Below are 15,459 nucleotides of genomic sequence, written 5' to 3' on the forward strand. Positions count from 1 at the left end.
CCTGCATGGAAAGGCTCTAACGCTGCGAACACAGGTGTGCTTGAGGTGCTCCACCACGATTGCTCCTATGCACTGGCATTCGGGCGTCCATTATGCACCACGATTGCCCAGAGGAGTCTTAGTAATGGTAAGATAATTGTATGCCTCAAAGAGATACACATGGGGCAACAGATAGGTAATGAATGAATGATTTAATGAGAAGATGGTGCTCCACCACAATTGCTCCTATGCACTGGCATTAGGCATCCATTATGCACCACGACTACCCAGTGGAGTCTTAGTAATGGTAAGATAATTGTAAAAATGGTTACAATAGGGGTTCAAACAAAGGGAGATACTTCAGCAACATTGATAACAGAACAAAAGGAAATTCTAGGCAGTTAGACTATTCTAGTGATCATGTACAATAGCCAATTCCTAAGAATGAATGAGTTCGGGAATGTCCTAGCAATAGGACAAAACTTCTCCCAGTTTTTAATCTGAACAAAAACTGAAAGGAAATGGGTTAAAGCTTTGATGTTTCGGTTTCGACCGAAATGAATCTATAGGACCATCATCAGGGCAAGATGTTTCAAATGAAAATCCAAGAACCCTAAGGGCAAAGGTCAAAGTTATTTTAGAAAAATTGAAAACTGCTGCATATCTACATCGAGTGAAAGATGTCCCATAAGGTGTAAATAGGCTGTCCTGTTTTCAGTTTCTATTTTTGGTAAATTCTGGTGGTTTTTTTTCAGTGTTTTCAATATCTTAAAAAACAGTTGTTATCAGTGGTTACACATTTTCACGCCACTAAAAACAACGGAAAAAGTGTTTTTCCGGTGTTTATGGAACGTTTTGCGTTTATCATTGCTTGCTTTCTGCACTGAAAGAACATGGTATATAGACAGTGTACGTATAGTGTATATGAGGTCCAAAGAGATTTTTGCAAATTAATCTTATTGTAGTATACCATACAATACTTCTTCAGTGAGTCTTTGGTCATGTGCGCTCTTGCTTTCCTTCCCATGTATACTTCTGTGAAAAGGCCCTCTCAGCATTCATAGCCCTTTGGGCTGAGAACCGTCAGCTAAGGGACACAGTCGGGATGACTCTTTCTTTGATGCCACATAAAGCACGAAATTATAAATATTTGCGTTTTAGTTCCTGGGCATAAGAAAACAGTGCACCAGAATGGACTAAAAAATCAATAGCATCCCTCATTAACTCTGAAGATTGTAAACATGCTTTCAGCATACCATCTAACAAGGGGCAAGGATCTCCTAAAGGGAATCACTTCAGCTCGGGTATCAATTTTGACAGGTCATCACACAAATGTTTTATATACGTAGCTGAATCACTACAAATACAAACAATATCACTCCAATCTTTGTTGTACTTTGAAAGAACCTTTATTGCAGAGCATAACAAGTGACACTGCGTTCCATGTTTTCCAAAAGTCTGGTGTCACGTTGTCACCACTATCCCAGATCCTTGGTGATATATATACTTGTCACTATACTTGTATAACAAAGTTACATTTTATTGACCCCTTCAGTAAGAACAAAATGACTCTTTCACTTTTTTTTCCTTTCTTTGAATGGCATTTAGTTTGTGGTTGTGCAGGTGTTTTTTCAGTGTTTATATGTTTTCACCGGTGAGGGCTATTTTTCTTTCAGTGGGGTTTTATCAGTTATTATAGGTTTAAACCTAAAACCCCACAGCCTAGGTGTAAAGTTACATCCAAATGTGTTATTTAGCAAAGAGAAGTTGCAACCACAGTCAGGGATCTCCGATAGCCCTCCACAGACTGTTTAAAGCCACCTTTAAACACTTTGTTTGAAGAAGGCGAACATATTTGGATGTAACCAACTGAGTGAAGCAATACAGACTATGAATCTGCTCACTAAGGCTTTACTATCAATGTATCGTATTACAGGTTGTCTTGATGATCGGCCCTGTCACTGCCCTTCCCCATCTATCCTCCTATCTACTAGCCACAAAAGATTAGCTCTGAAGACACTCAAAAAGAAAACACCGCTCTCTGTAGGAAAACGTCTAGTTCTGGTGCATTCCATGCGTCCCAAGATCACTCTTTGTGAATCTCCTCCCACTCACTAGCGCTCAGAGGCCTTCCCGAGCTGTATGTAGCAAACAAACCTGAAATAATTACATACATTTATAATATCCCAAAGATGCCCAGAGTCCACCCTTGTGTTGGGCCACAAACAGATCTGAACATGTAGTTATTACTGTAGGAAGCTGGCTCTGTATATACTATACCAAAGTGAGGTATAGGGTGCACAGAGTCCAGTGGAACCCCAAAGGTAGGCAAGAGGTAAAAGTAGCTACCACCTTCCTCTCTATTTGTGGTAGTGTGGGCGAGCAGTAAGGCTTTATCAGAGGCTATTGTTAAGCATTTGTTGTACACACTCAATCAGCAAATTATCTCACACACTCAAAGACTGAACTTTAGACCAATTGGTTTTGTATAAAAATATTCTTTTAGTTATTTTATTTCCTAGAACAAACCAAGCCTGGCACAAGTAAGTGATAAATACTTTGTAGTAATAATATAGTTTGTAACCAGTTTGTATTGCAATTGTAAATATACTTTGGTTTGATTATAGTAGAACTACTAGTAATGCAATGCTTTGCAATATTGTACACCTACTTTGTGTTGGCTTTTCAGTAGAATGTCAAGTAGATTACTTTACATATTACTTTCCTTGCACAATGCAGTATACCTGGATACTGCACTGGGCCATTTCCTGTAAACAGGTAAGTAAAAGCGTTTTGGTCATTTTTAGAATTTTATAGATTTTCCAACTCCAAACTTATGTGGAAAATAGGTTTATCGGTTCAAAAGTAAGTATTCAGTTGTGAGAATTTGTATTCCAGGGGTAGACTCAGAGGTCCCCCAGGGTCAAGGATGACTCTTGTTACACCTTCAACGGCACTGCGGAGGCCGGGTGCAGAGTGCGGTTTTGGCGTCGGGCGCCCCGTAGCTTTCAATGGGGTTTGTACGGTTTGCAAACACAGTGCAGGCTTGGGGATAAAGGTCTTCTGGGAGTGACCACCATGTGGAGAGGTAAGTTGGGATGCTGGGGGTTGGTTAAACACCGTCAGTAGGGCCAACCAAGGCCGTGGGGCGCCGGGTGCAGGGGTATCTTTTAGGGTTGGATCTTCTTACCAGCTCCTGGTCACGGTTGGGGGGACCTTCCGGATTTAGGCTGCAGGCGTCGACTGGAGGCTTGAGGCAGGTCAGGGATCACTGGATCTCGGGTCTGGATCGCCGGGAAGACCTCCTTGTGGTGTTTGGCCATTCGAACTCGGGCCGTAGGCGTCGGGTGCAGACTCGCGGATTTTGCTGGAGCTGTAATCAGTTGGTAAACAAATCCTGTGTACACAGTCTTTGGTTTGAAAGGTAGGGCAGGTTCTCGGAGTTCTTGAGGTTGCTGGCTGCAGGACACTAGTGGCAGGTCGTTTTTCAGGGGGCATCTCTAAGATGTTCTCTTTGTGCATTTTTCATTAAATCTCACACTGACATGAGTGTGGGTTTCATGTGTTGAGTAATTTGATACCAAACTTCTCAGTTTTCAGTGCAGCCATTAAGGTACTGTGGAGTTCGTAATGACAAACTCCCAGCACCATATACTCTAATGGCAGTATTGCACTTACAATGTTTAAGAATGGCCTTAGACACTGTAGGGGTACAGGGCTCATGCACCTGTACCCTCACCATTGGTATAGTACACCCAGTTAGAGGGGTGACTGGTCTATGCCAGGGCAGTGGGTTGTAGGCATGCAACACAGGGATGTGTGCCATGTCGACTCTTCACTTTGTTCTGCACCAAAACACGCAGCCTGCAAAGGCAGTGTGTGAATGTAAAGGTAAAGGACCTCTAAGGGTGGCACAATAAGTGCTGCTGCACTTAGAGGCCTTCCCTGGTAACAGTGCCCTGGGTACCTAGGGTACCATTTACCAGGGGCCAGACAGTGATAATTGGGTTAGATCTTCAATGCAGTTTTTAGTGAAAGAACATATGCCCTAGGTACCTGATAAGCAGGAGCCCAGGGCACACTCAGTCAAAGTACATCAGCAGTTCAGCAAAAAGTGGGGGCAACCATACAGAAAGAGGGCACTTTCCTACAATTACCAGATCTGGAGAAAACTGAAGTTTTAAACCATTTCCGAAAACAACTTGGCACCATATTGGAACTTTTTGAGACCGTGTCATTAGAAAAACCACAAGATGTGGATGCTGATTATTGACAATCTATTGTGAAAAATAGGATGCTTGGTTAGCCTGGGGACGCTTTCTCTAATATTGAGGGACAATACAAAAATGCAAAAACAACTAAGCAGTCATCAAAAGGGGGGAAGCCTCAACGTAATATATTTAAGGACAGTACACCTGCAAACAATAACAATGCCTATGGATAACATGATGGCAGGTATTTTCAAAGTAAGTATTTTAACCCCCTGGCTGCGGCCGGAATTCTGCGCCTGTGTGGCACATTCTGATCACGGGCGTGGTCATGACGGCTCCCGGCCGTCATCAGCACACGCCCAACGTAACTGATGACGACCGGGAGCCGTCTTCAGCATCGAAGGGGTTAAGAGTTGTTAGTGGTTTCCTGCACTAGGTCTATTTTCTGCAGGATTTCTGCAGACATTTCCTGGATTTTTCCTATAAAAGAAAGCCTTTATCTTCAATCAGGATCCCTGCGATCCTTAACATCTGGCATGTTGCTTGTTTCCCTATAGTGAAATTGAGAAGGGCTTGAGTAAAACACACTTAATGCTTTACAGCACGGGGACTCGCAAACATTTTCCTAGGGGCCAAAAGTTTGGTTGCTCGTGTGACCGAGGGCCACACAGATACCAGCAGGGAGTGGTCAGGTGGTGGTTTGGAGGGGGTGGTGTAAGGTGAGTGTGGGGAAGCGAAGCATGTACATCTCTTGGCTGAATTGATTTGCACAATGTGGAAAAAGAAAACCCGGGAACAATTCTGGCTTCACCGCTTGATGAAAAATTGAGGTATCCTGAAAAATTGTTTTGTTTTACTTCACCTTCATTTTCATATATAAGAGGACCTCGAGATACATGACTTCAGAATGTGCACTGTAAAAATAATTTCTCCTAGGTTTCATTTAATGAAACTATATTATTGCTCAATGCATGATAGCAACCACAGCCACCCAAAGGGTGCACACAACAACTGAGTTGCCTATTAGTTCTCTATTGGCAAAGTTACCAGGGAGGTGGGGAAGCATGAATGTTTCTAAATTCATGTTTGAAAACTATCACTTAAAAAAAAGTACTTCTCAAAGCAGTGATCGGATTTACTAAGGGGAAAGATTCTGCATGTTCATGAGATACACTTTTCGAATTTTGCAGACACTTATAACCCACTGCTGCTGTTGACCAGAGGGCCGCATGTAAAGGTCAGGAGGGCCGCGTGTAAAGGTCAGGAGGGCCGCCTGTAAAAGCCGGGAGGGCTGCCTGTGAAAACCAGGAGGGTCAAGTGTAAAAGTAAAGAAGGCCGCGTGTAAAAGGTCAGGAGGGCTGTTTGTAAAAGGCCAGGAGGGCTGCTTGTAAAAGGTTAGGAGGGCTGCTTGTAAAAGGTCAGGAGGGCTGCTTGTAAAAGGTCAGGAGGGCTGCTTGTAAAAGGTCAGGAGGGCTGCTCGTAAAAGGTCAGGAGGGCTGCGTGTAAAGGTCAGGAGGGCTGCGTGTAAAGGTCAGGAGGGCTGCGTGTAAAGGTCAGGAGGGCTGCGTGTAAAGGTCAGGAGGGCTGCGTGTAAAGGTCAGGAGGGCTGCGTGTAAAGGTCAGGAGGGCTGCGTGTAAAGGTTGGGAGGGCTGCGTGTAAAAGTCAGGAGGGCTGCGTGTAAAGGTCAGGAGGGTCGCATCTAAAAGGTCAGGAGGGTCGCATGTAAAAGGTCAGGAGGGTCGCATGTAAAAGGTCAGGAGGGCCGCATGTAAAAGGTCAGGAGGCCGCAAGTAAAGGTCAGGAGGGCCGCAAGTAAAGGTCAGGAGGGCCGCAAGTAAAGGTCAGGAGGGCCGCATGTAAAAGGTCAGGAGGGCCGCATGTAAAAGGTCAGGAGGGCCGCATGTAAAAGATTGAATATGCTACTTACCAGTATGCATCTGTTCTTGTCATGTAGGACTGCTGACATTCATATCTATAGCATAGATCGCCGCCTAGTGTTGGGTCCGGATGATTGCACATTGTTGTCCTGGAAGAGTCTTCGAAGTATCACGAGATAGGTGGCTCCTCCCCTGGACTACAGTGCGCATGGGCATCGACTCCATCCCCAGATTGTTTTTAGCCATTGTGGCGAAGATGGAGTGTAACAGTGTGAGCGATGACCATGCTAAGAGTAAGTGTAAATTCTGCAGCCGCTACAGGCGCCGGGGAGGAGGGCGGGCGATATGAATGTCAGCAGCCCTACATGCCAAGAACAGATGCATACTGGTAAGTAGCATATTCAGTTCGAGGCATGTGGGCTACTGAATTCATATCTAGAGCATAGAATAAATAGCAGTCCCTCCATTAACGGCGGCCGCCTGTGCCAGCTGCAGACGTTTGAAAAAGTGTCTTAAGAACAGCCTGCCCTACAGCTGCTTGGAGTGCACATCTACACAGTAGTGTTTAGTAAATGTGTGTGGTGTAGACCATGTGGCTGCTCTAAAAATATCTTCCAAAGGGATATTACCAAGGAAAGCCATGGAGGCCCCCAACTTGCGGGTGGAGTGGGCTCTGGGGGGGGGGGACCTTTAAAGTGCGTTTAGCCTTGTGATAGCAAATCTGAATACACTTAACGATCCACCTGGCTATACCTGCTTTGGAAATGGGGTTGCCTTTGTGCTAGGCTGAAAAGGCAACAAAGAGTTGTTGTGTCTTCCTAAATTCTTTGGTCCTATTGATGTAGTACATCAAAGCTCGTTTGACGTCAAGAGTGTGGAGCATTCTTTCGGCTACTGTCTGTGGGTTTTGAAAGAATGCGGGCAGTTCAATGGTCTGATTGACATGGAACTGCGAAACCACTTTAGGAAGAAATTTAGGGTTAGTGCGCAGCACCACCCTGTTGGAGTGAATTTGAATGAATGGCTCTTGAACAGTGAGCGCCTGTAGCTCACTAACACGCCGTAGAGACGTAATGGCGATGAGAAAAGCCACTTTCCACGTTAAGAACTGAATCTCACATGAATGTAGAGGCTCAAAAGGTGGGCCCATCAACCTGGTGAGGACCACATTGAGGTTCCATACAGGAGCTGGCGGGGTCCTGGGAGGGATGACCCGCTTCAGGCCTTCTAGGAAGGCTTTAATGGCAGGCACCCTGAAAACGGAGAGATGCTGCCTGTTTTGGAGATAAGCCGCTATGGCGGATAAGTGTATCCTGATGGAAGCATATGCTAGATTGCATTTGTAAAGATGTAACAAATAACAGATGATGTTGGGAGTGGAGGCATCTAGCGGGTTGATGTTGTGTTCAGTACAGTAAATGACAAACCGCTTCCATTTTGCTGCATAGCAAGCTCTGGTGGTGGGCTTTCTTGCCTCTCGTATGATATCCATGCATTCAGAAGGCAAGTCAAGGTAGCCAAACTCTAAGACTTCAGGAGCCAGATCGCCAGGTTGAGCTGTTGCGGATATGGATGATGAATGTCGCCACGGTTCTGCGTCAAAAGCCTGGGTGTGAGGCGCAGCCTTTGATGCGGTACCACAGATAGGTCTAGAAACGTGGTGTACCATGGTTGGCATGCCCACGTTGGAGCAACCAGGATGAGTGTCATTGAGTGTTGCTTTAGCTTTCGTGCCACCAGCGGTATGAGAGGTGCTGAGGGAAAAGCGTACGCAAATCTGCCTGACCAGTTCATCCATATCGCATTGCCCTGCGACTGTGGGTGAGGGAACCTGGCGGCAAAGCTTTGGCATTTTGCGTTTTCCCTTGTGGCAAACAGGTCTATCTCCGGATGACCCCACTGCTGGAAGTACGGGCGGAGTACTGATGGGTGTATCTCCCACTCGTGCATTTGGTGGCTGTATCTGCTGAGCAGATCCGCCATCTGATTGTCCTTGCCCGGGAGGTGTTCCGCCATGAGGAAGATGTTCCTCTGAATGGCCCACTTCCACATGCTCTGAGCCAGATGAGACAACTGTGGAGAGTGTGTTCCTCCGTGCTTTTGAATGTAGTACATGGCCGTCATGTTGTCCGTCCGGATCAACACGACTTTGTTGCACAGACGTACTTTGAAAGACTTCAATGCCATGAAGATTGCCATGAGTTCTAGGTAGTTGATGTGCATCTTCTTTTGCTGTGTTGTCCATAGTCCCTGCACCATGTAGTGGAGTACATGAGCTCCCCATCCCTGGAGAGATGCGTCCGTCGTCAGGATAATCTGCGGCACAGGCTCTTGGAACGGTCGGCCCTTGCAAAGGTTGTGTGGAGTCCACCAATGCAGAGAGTTGTATGCCCGACCGGTCACCAACACTAGGTCGTATATGTAGCCTCGCGTGCGGGACTATGAAGATGCAGGAGGCCATCATGTCTATCAACTGCATGAACACTCTTGCTGGGAGCGAGTGTTGCGGTCTGAACCGTTGGATCAGTGACTGAATGCTGTTGACCCTCACAGGATTTGGCTGAGCTGTGGCCGCCAGAGTATTTATAGTCGCGCCCAGGTACTGCCGCACATGGGCTGGCTGAAGGTGCGACTTCGGGTAATTTAGTGAGAATCCCAGATCGTGAATAAGGTGAATGGTGTGGGACATGTCGGTGGCGCACTGCTGGGCCGACCTTGCTTGGACAAGCCAGTCGTCCAGATAAGGGTAAACGTGAACGTTCTGCCTCCTGAGGTGCGCCGCCACCGTCGCAAGGCATTTCGTGAACACCCTGGGCGCAGTGGTCACCCCGAAAGGGAGGACCTTGAACTGATAATGCCGACCCTGAATGGTGAGCCTGAGGTATTTTCTGTGTGATGGATGCAGTGGAATGTGGAAATAGGCATCTTTGAGATCCAAGGTTGCGAGGAAGTCTCCCTGATTGAGCAAGGGGAGAACCTGCTGCAGAGTGAGCATATGAAAGTGTTCTGATAGAATGTACTGATTTAGGGGCCTGAGGTCCAGTATGGGCTTGAGGGACCCGTCCTTCTTTGGGATTAAGAAGTACAGGGAGTACACTCCCGTGCCTTCTTCCTCCACCGGCACGAGCTCGATTGCCCCTTTTTGCAGCATGACGAGTACCTCCTGCTGCAATAAGTGCAAATGCTCTGTGGACATAGGACGGTGTTTTGGTGGCATGTTGGGTGGAGTGGAAGTTAACTCCAGACAATAACCGAACCGGATAAGTTTCCTGACCCACCTGTCTGTGGTGATGGATTTCCAGACTGGCAGGAACTGCTGGAGTCTCCCCCCGACAGGTGTAGTATGGTCTGGGGGCAGTGACAGGGCGTCACTGTTTGTTGGTGGCGGAGGAGCAGGAGTTGTTGTTTCCGCGACCTCTGCCCTTGGCGCTGTTGCCCCGATAGCCGCCTCTACTCTGCTTGGTGTAAGAGGACTGTGCCCCACCCTTATTGTATTGCGTTTGCTGGGACATCTGGCCTCTGGAAACACCTCTATTGCCTGAGCGACGAAAAGTGCTGCCCCGAAACTGCTGGGACTGTAGAGCCCCCATGGACTTCGCAGTGTCGGTATCCTTCTTGATTTTCTCTAAGGTGGTATCCACCTCTGGACCAAATAACCTATCTGGGTTTACTGGCTGATTGAGGATGGTGGTTTGTATCTCCGGCTTGAAACCGGAGATCCTGAGCCAGGCCTGACGTCTCAACATGACACTGGTGTTAATGGCTCTGGCCGCGGTGTCTGCCACGTCCAGTGCACATTTAATAGAAGCGTTGGAGATAAGCTTCCCTTCCTGAATAAGCATCTCAGCTGCCTCCTTATACTGGTCTGGAAGATGTTGTAACAGGGTCTCTAGCGTGTCATAGTGCGCCCTGTCATATCTGGCTAGGAGTGCTTGAGTGTTAGAAATACGCCAGATATTGGCTGCTTGAGCCGCCACCCTCTTCCCTGATGCCTCCAGCACTTTATATTCCTTGTCGGGGGGAGGAGCATCACCAGTGGTCTGGGAGTTCGCCCTCTTCCGGGCATTAGAAACTACCAGAGAGTCCAATGGCAACTGGCCCTTGATGTAGGTAGGGTCGCCAGGTGCCGGTTTATATTTTTTTTCAATCCTAGGGTTGATCACCCTGGCTCGTGTGGGTTCCTTAAAAATGTCTGCAGCATGTTTCAGAACCCCTTTCAGCATGGGGAGAGTTTTGACAGTCTTCTCTGCTGTTGAAAAGGTATTAAATAGGAAGTCCACTTCGATAGGGTCAGCGTGGAGCTCCACGTCGTGGTTCTTAGCCGCCCTCTCAATTAGAGCATTAACTGCAGCTGAATCCTCAGTAGGAGAGGGCTTGACATTGTAGACCTGAGGGTCCTGTGCAGTATGCTGATCCACTGGGTCACCTGCATCTGCCCATGAGTCTTGTTGATCCTCAGGATCAGTGTTGGCAGGAAAGTTATACTCCTCGTCCTCAACATCTCCACCCTCTACATCTGAATAGGTGGGTGAGGGTGTAGCCACTTGTGGAGTCCGTGGAGCAAGAGGCTCCACCAGAACAGGGGAGTCCACAGCAGGCTTTTTGCGCTTCAAAAGAAATGTGTAGGATGCCAAAGGCTGAGTTGCCGTGATCTTCCTTTTGTAGAGGGTTAGCTTCCCGGTGTCGGCGTCGATAAAATACTCCGACTGCTCCTCAACCGAGGGTTGTCGAGGTTTAGAGCTCCAAAGCGGCTGAGAAGGCTTCGACGCCGTAGACCCGTGGACGGGCGCTTCGGTTACCGACCGTGGTGCGAAGGCCTTTGGTGCTACCTTTGGCGGCAACGTAAATAGGAGTGGCGCCGAAGACTTTGGCGTTGCAGCAGCCGGCTTCGGTGTGGAAGCATCCTTCGGTGCGGCCGCGGAAGCCTTGCTCCTGATGCGCTGTAGAGAGTCCAACACCTGCTTCGTAAAGGAAGCGGACGGCTTCGTCGACCCGACAGATTTCTTCGGTCCACCAGCGAGTGAAGACTCGAGCGTCGATGCCTTGTTCTCATCCAGCCGAGGCACAGGATCAGCCCTCTGCGGCACAGTGCGTCCTTCCCCGCCGACGGCCGTCGGCGCCGACGTTGACTTGTCGGTGGACTTGAGAACCGGATGCGGGGCCCCAGCCTTCGGATCGACGCCTTTGGCCGACTTCGGCTCGACGCTCTTGACCGACTTTGGCTCGGCACCCCTGGTCGACTTCCCCGGGTCGACGGCCTTCTTCGGTTTCGGCTGCCCCGACGTATCGGAAGACGAGGAGGCGGCCGGAGGGACAGACGTCTTCTGTTTCGACGGCGTCTCTATTGGTTTCGTTTTCGTCGACACCGAAGGTTTCGGTTTCGATTTTACCAAGGTAGGCTCCGTAGAAGTATCCGTAGCCGGGCCCGCAGGCGAGGCCGTGGATTGGGGAGGAAGGTCTTGGGTAAGGCCGTGTGGCGATCCCTCGACCTGAGCCTTAGTAATTGTTCGTTCGGGGCTCAGCTCTTCACATGAGCTATCTTCTGTGGCCCCGTAGGCCTCATTGTCATCTCCTACCTCGTCGACGACTTCTTCCTCGACCACTTCGACGTTCTCGTCGTATTCGTAGTCGAGTTCCTCCGCCGGAGGTGAAATCTGCATACGAACTTCCTGTTCGTCTGCTTCTTCTCTGTCGAAGATGTCCACTGGTGCCGGGGCCGACTGCCGGGCCTCCTGGCACGCCGAAGTCGAATCGTCTTCTTTGATCGAAACCTGGAACAAGCCATACAGTTGGCTTCGTCGTGGTCCGGCGACAGGCACTTGTTGCACACGGGGTGGACGTCGATGTGTGGGTACTTAGATCCGCATACGGGACATTTCTTGAACGGACTCCGTTCCATGATGTGACGTCGAAAGTCTTGCTGCGTCGACCGGGCCTCGAGCACCGAAGAGTCACGCGACTCCTCTGGACGTCCGACTCGGGAAGCGAGCCGGAACAGAGCTGGGTACCGAACGCAAAACTATACCGACGCTATAGGAAAGGCCTTCGGGCCTAAGGAAAAGTCCAGTTCGATTCCGAACTGGAGATGTCGAATATACATCCGAACCCAATGGCGAAAAAAACAATCTGGGGATGGAGTCGATGCCCATGCGCACTGTAGTCCAGGGGAGGAGCCACCTATCTCGTGATACTTCGAAGACTCTTCCAGGACAACAATGTGCAATCGTCCGGACCCAACACTAGGCGGCGATCTATGCTATAGATATGAATTCAGCAGCCCACATGCCTCGAACCAGGAGGGCCGCATGTAAAAGATCAGGAGGGCCGCATGTAAAGGTCAGGAGGGCTGCATGTAAAGGCCAGGAGGGCCGCATGTAAAGGTCAGGAGGGCTGCATGTAAAGGTCAGGAGGGCCGCATGTAAAGGTCAGGAGGGCCGCATGTAAAGGTCAGGAGGGCTGCATGCAGCCCCCGGGCCATACTTTAAGAATCACTGATTTACAGCCTTAGTCTCCTTTGTAAGCATCTCAAAGCTAAAGAAATGTGTATTTAGAATACTCCAGCACTCACCTCTCGTTAATCTCTTCCATCAGGTTGAGGACAGACGGCTGCCCCAGAGTCGTTCCTCGATCCGGAATCTCTAGGACCTGCTCCCGTAGGTGGCGCAACTCACTAGAGAGCTCTCTCCTCAAGTCCTCCATCCTCCTTTCGAGCACAACGTCCGAGGTACTACGGGTGGTGTTCTGCAACCGCTGCACCTCCTCTGTGACCCGACAACAAAGAGAGAAAAGAAAAAAAATTGCTGTTACAATAAGCAAGGAACATAACTAACGATGTGCGAGTGGCTACAATGTTCTATGCATGTCAGAGTCTGTCAGTGTGTGGCTTTCCTAAGCTCGCTGTGTCTTCTCTGTTTCTCTTAATGGCTTGTTCAGTGTTTCGGTGACTATCTCCCAGTCTCTCTTTTATAATGTTTCTCTTTATGTCTGTCTCAGTCTCCTTTCTCAGCATTTGGCTGACTGTCAGAGAAACAAGCTGATTGGCAGTCCTTCTTTTGTGGCTCTGGACCATTGAGATTTTCTGTGGCTCTGGTAGTCTATAATTTAAATACCATCTCTCTATGAAAGTATCTCTTTCTGCCACATTTGATCTCTTTCTTTATGGCTCTAAGTGTTGGATTATCAGCTCCATTTTGTTTTCAGTATGTTGCTCTCTACTTCCTCTCCAGTGTGTTTTTCTCTGAGTCCTGGTGTCTTGTCATCTAGGATGAAGGTTTTCATGGACAGCTCTCAGTACACATGTATTTTCTAACATTCACAATGAGGACCTGACACGTTTAGAATTAACACTGAATCAGCTTTCTTCCTCTTCATGTGGGCTGTGTGTGTTTCTGCAGCCCATCTGCTAAGTAAAGTATACATATTTAAAGTAAAAAGAAGATTTTGTGGTGAATCGAGCCTAATCTTGGCTCGTGAAAAGCTTGTGGGCTTTGTGGTTCAAAAAACCACTTGGCAAGGTCAGTAAACTGAGAAATGCAGAGTGGTTGGTGAAGCCTTAAATCTTTTGTCTGGTCTATTTGAATAATGTGAACAATCAGTGAACTGCATTTTGAAAGCCAATGTTGCAGGGAGGGAAAAACAGCTTGAAGGGTATGTGTGGGCACTGGACGCAAACCCTTACCCCAGGTGGAAGGAGTAGTTTCTGTCCTGTAACTCCAGTTCTGTAGTAGGGGTATCTCTGTTATAGTCATAATCTAGTGAATAGTCCCGCCCATGTGCGTGGACCCCGGAGCAATCAAAAATAATCTCTTACAGTGTCAAAAAATGCAGAAAATGCATAGACACTTAAGAGAGAATTTAAAGACAGATAATGCAGCCAAAAAGGCTACACTGTCCAGTACTTCAACTAGAAATTCCACCATAAAATCCACAAAACAGCAAAGCCTGTACAGATTTCCCTTGCTTAACAGCAAAATCCCTCAGGAATGATAGAGAGAAGAACCTGGACAGACAAGCCCCATAGGCTGCCATTATGTGGCTTAATTAGGATACTGTGCCTTTAAGGAACCTTCCAGAACCTTCTCTCAGTATCCCAGAATGCATAGCAGGTCCAACTTAGCCTCAGTTCTTTTTGAAGGCGCAGAAAACGCCAGACCTGTAGCATTATGATCATGAACAACACTCCACCGGGGAGGCGGGAGGGCGCTTATGACTATAACAGAGATACCCCTACTACAGAACTGGAGTTACAGGACAGAAACTACTCCTTCTGTAGTAGGGGATCTCTGTGTATAGTCATAATCTAGTGAATAGAATGGCAAGCCCATCCCCACACCAAGCGGCGGTGGAGAATAAAATAACGCCACTACTGTGCGAACAGATTCCGCAGCGAAGCCTGCCCAACCTGAGCGTCTGCCCTGGCATCAGTGTCCAGGCAGTAATGCTTAGCAAAGGTATGGACCGACTTCCAAGTGGCCGCCTTGCAGATCTCTGCAATGGGAACATTACGGAGCATAGCTGTCGTAGCAGCCTTGCCCCTGGTGGAATGAGCCTTAGGTTTGCCCCCTAAGGTCTTATTAGCTTTGCAGTAACACAACTGAATGCAGGACACAATCCACCTAGAGATGGACTGTTTAGAGGTAGCAAGACCCGTCCTGACTGAGCCATAATTGATGAACAATTGGTCTGACCTACGAATATCTTTAGTCTTATCAAGATAAAACTTCAGCACCCTCCGCACATCCAGGGAATGTAAAGACCTTTCCGCCGGAGATGAAGGATTCTGAAAGAACGTAGGCAAAGTGATAGTCTGATTGATATGAAAATCAGAAACAACCTTGGGAAGAAACTTAGGGTGAGTACGCATAACAACTTTAGCATTATGAAATACAGTATAAGGTTCTTGGCAACACAATGCCTGAATCTCACTCACCCTGCGGGCCGATGTAATGGCCACGAGGAACGCCGCCTTCCAGGACAGGTGCTGCAACGAAGCCTTATGAATGGGTTCAAAAGGCTCCTTCATCAATCCGGACAGCACCACATTCAAGTCCCATGAAGGCGAAGGAAGCCTGACAGGAGGGAACACTTTCTTCAAGCCTTCCAAAAAATCTTTGATCACAGGGATCTGGAAAAAGGAAGTCTGTGAAGGGCCTTTCCTGTAGGCAGTCAAAGCAGCCAGATGAACCTTAATGGAATGGACATTAAGGCCCGACTGCGCCAGATGAAGCAGATATGGAAGGATGACATCTTCCTTGCATGACGTAGGGTCATAGTTCTTAGACTTGCACCAGATGCAAAACCTCTTCCACTTGTAAGCATAGGAAGTCCTAGTGGAAGGTCGCTTAGCCTCCTTCAGTATGTCCATACAATCCTCTGGGAGATTCAGATGGCC

At 48.1% G+C, this 15,459-nt stretch overlaps 1 protein-coding gene across 7 annotated transcripts in view; it reads right to left on the minus strand.

The window, feature by feature from the left end:
- LOC144802186 (uncharacterized) overlaps positions 1 to 15,459 on the minus strand; it is a 259,636-nt gene that overhangs the window by 133,426 nt on the left and 110,751 nt on the right. For all 7 annotated transcript variants that reach the window (XM_078671796.1, XM_078671793.1, XM_078671794.1 and 4 more), the window contains exon 6: positions 12,637 to 12,829. In XM_078671796.1, coding sequence (XP_078527922.1) covers positions 12,637 to 12,829 — 193 coding nt within the window. The remainder of the gene's footprint in view (positions 1 to 12,636; positions 12,830 to 15,459) is intronic.

Source organism: Lissotriton helveticus, chromosome 1_2 (assembly GCF_964261635.1).
Source record: "Lissotriton helveticus chromosome 1_2, aLisHel1.1, whole genome shotgun sequence".
NCBI classification, from domain to species: Eukaryota; Metazoa; Chordata; class Amphibia; order Caudata; family Salamandridae; genus Lissotriton; species Lissotriton helveticus.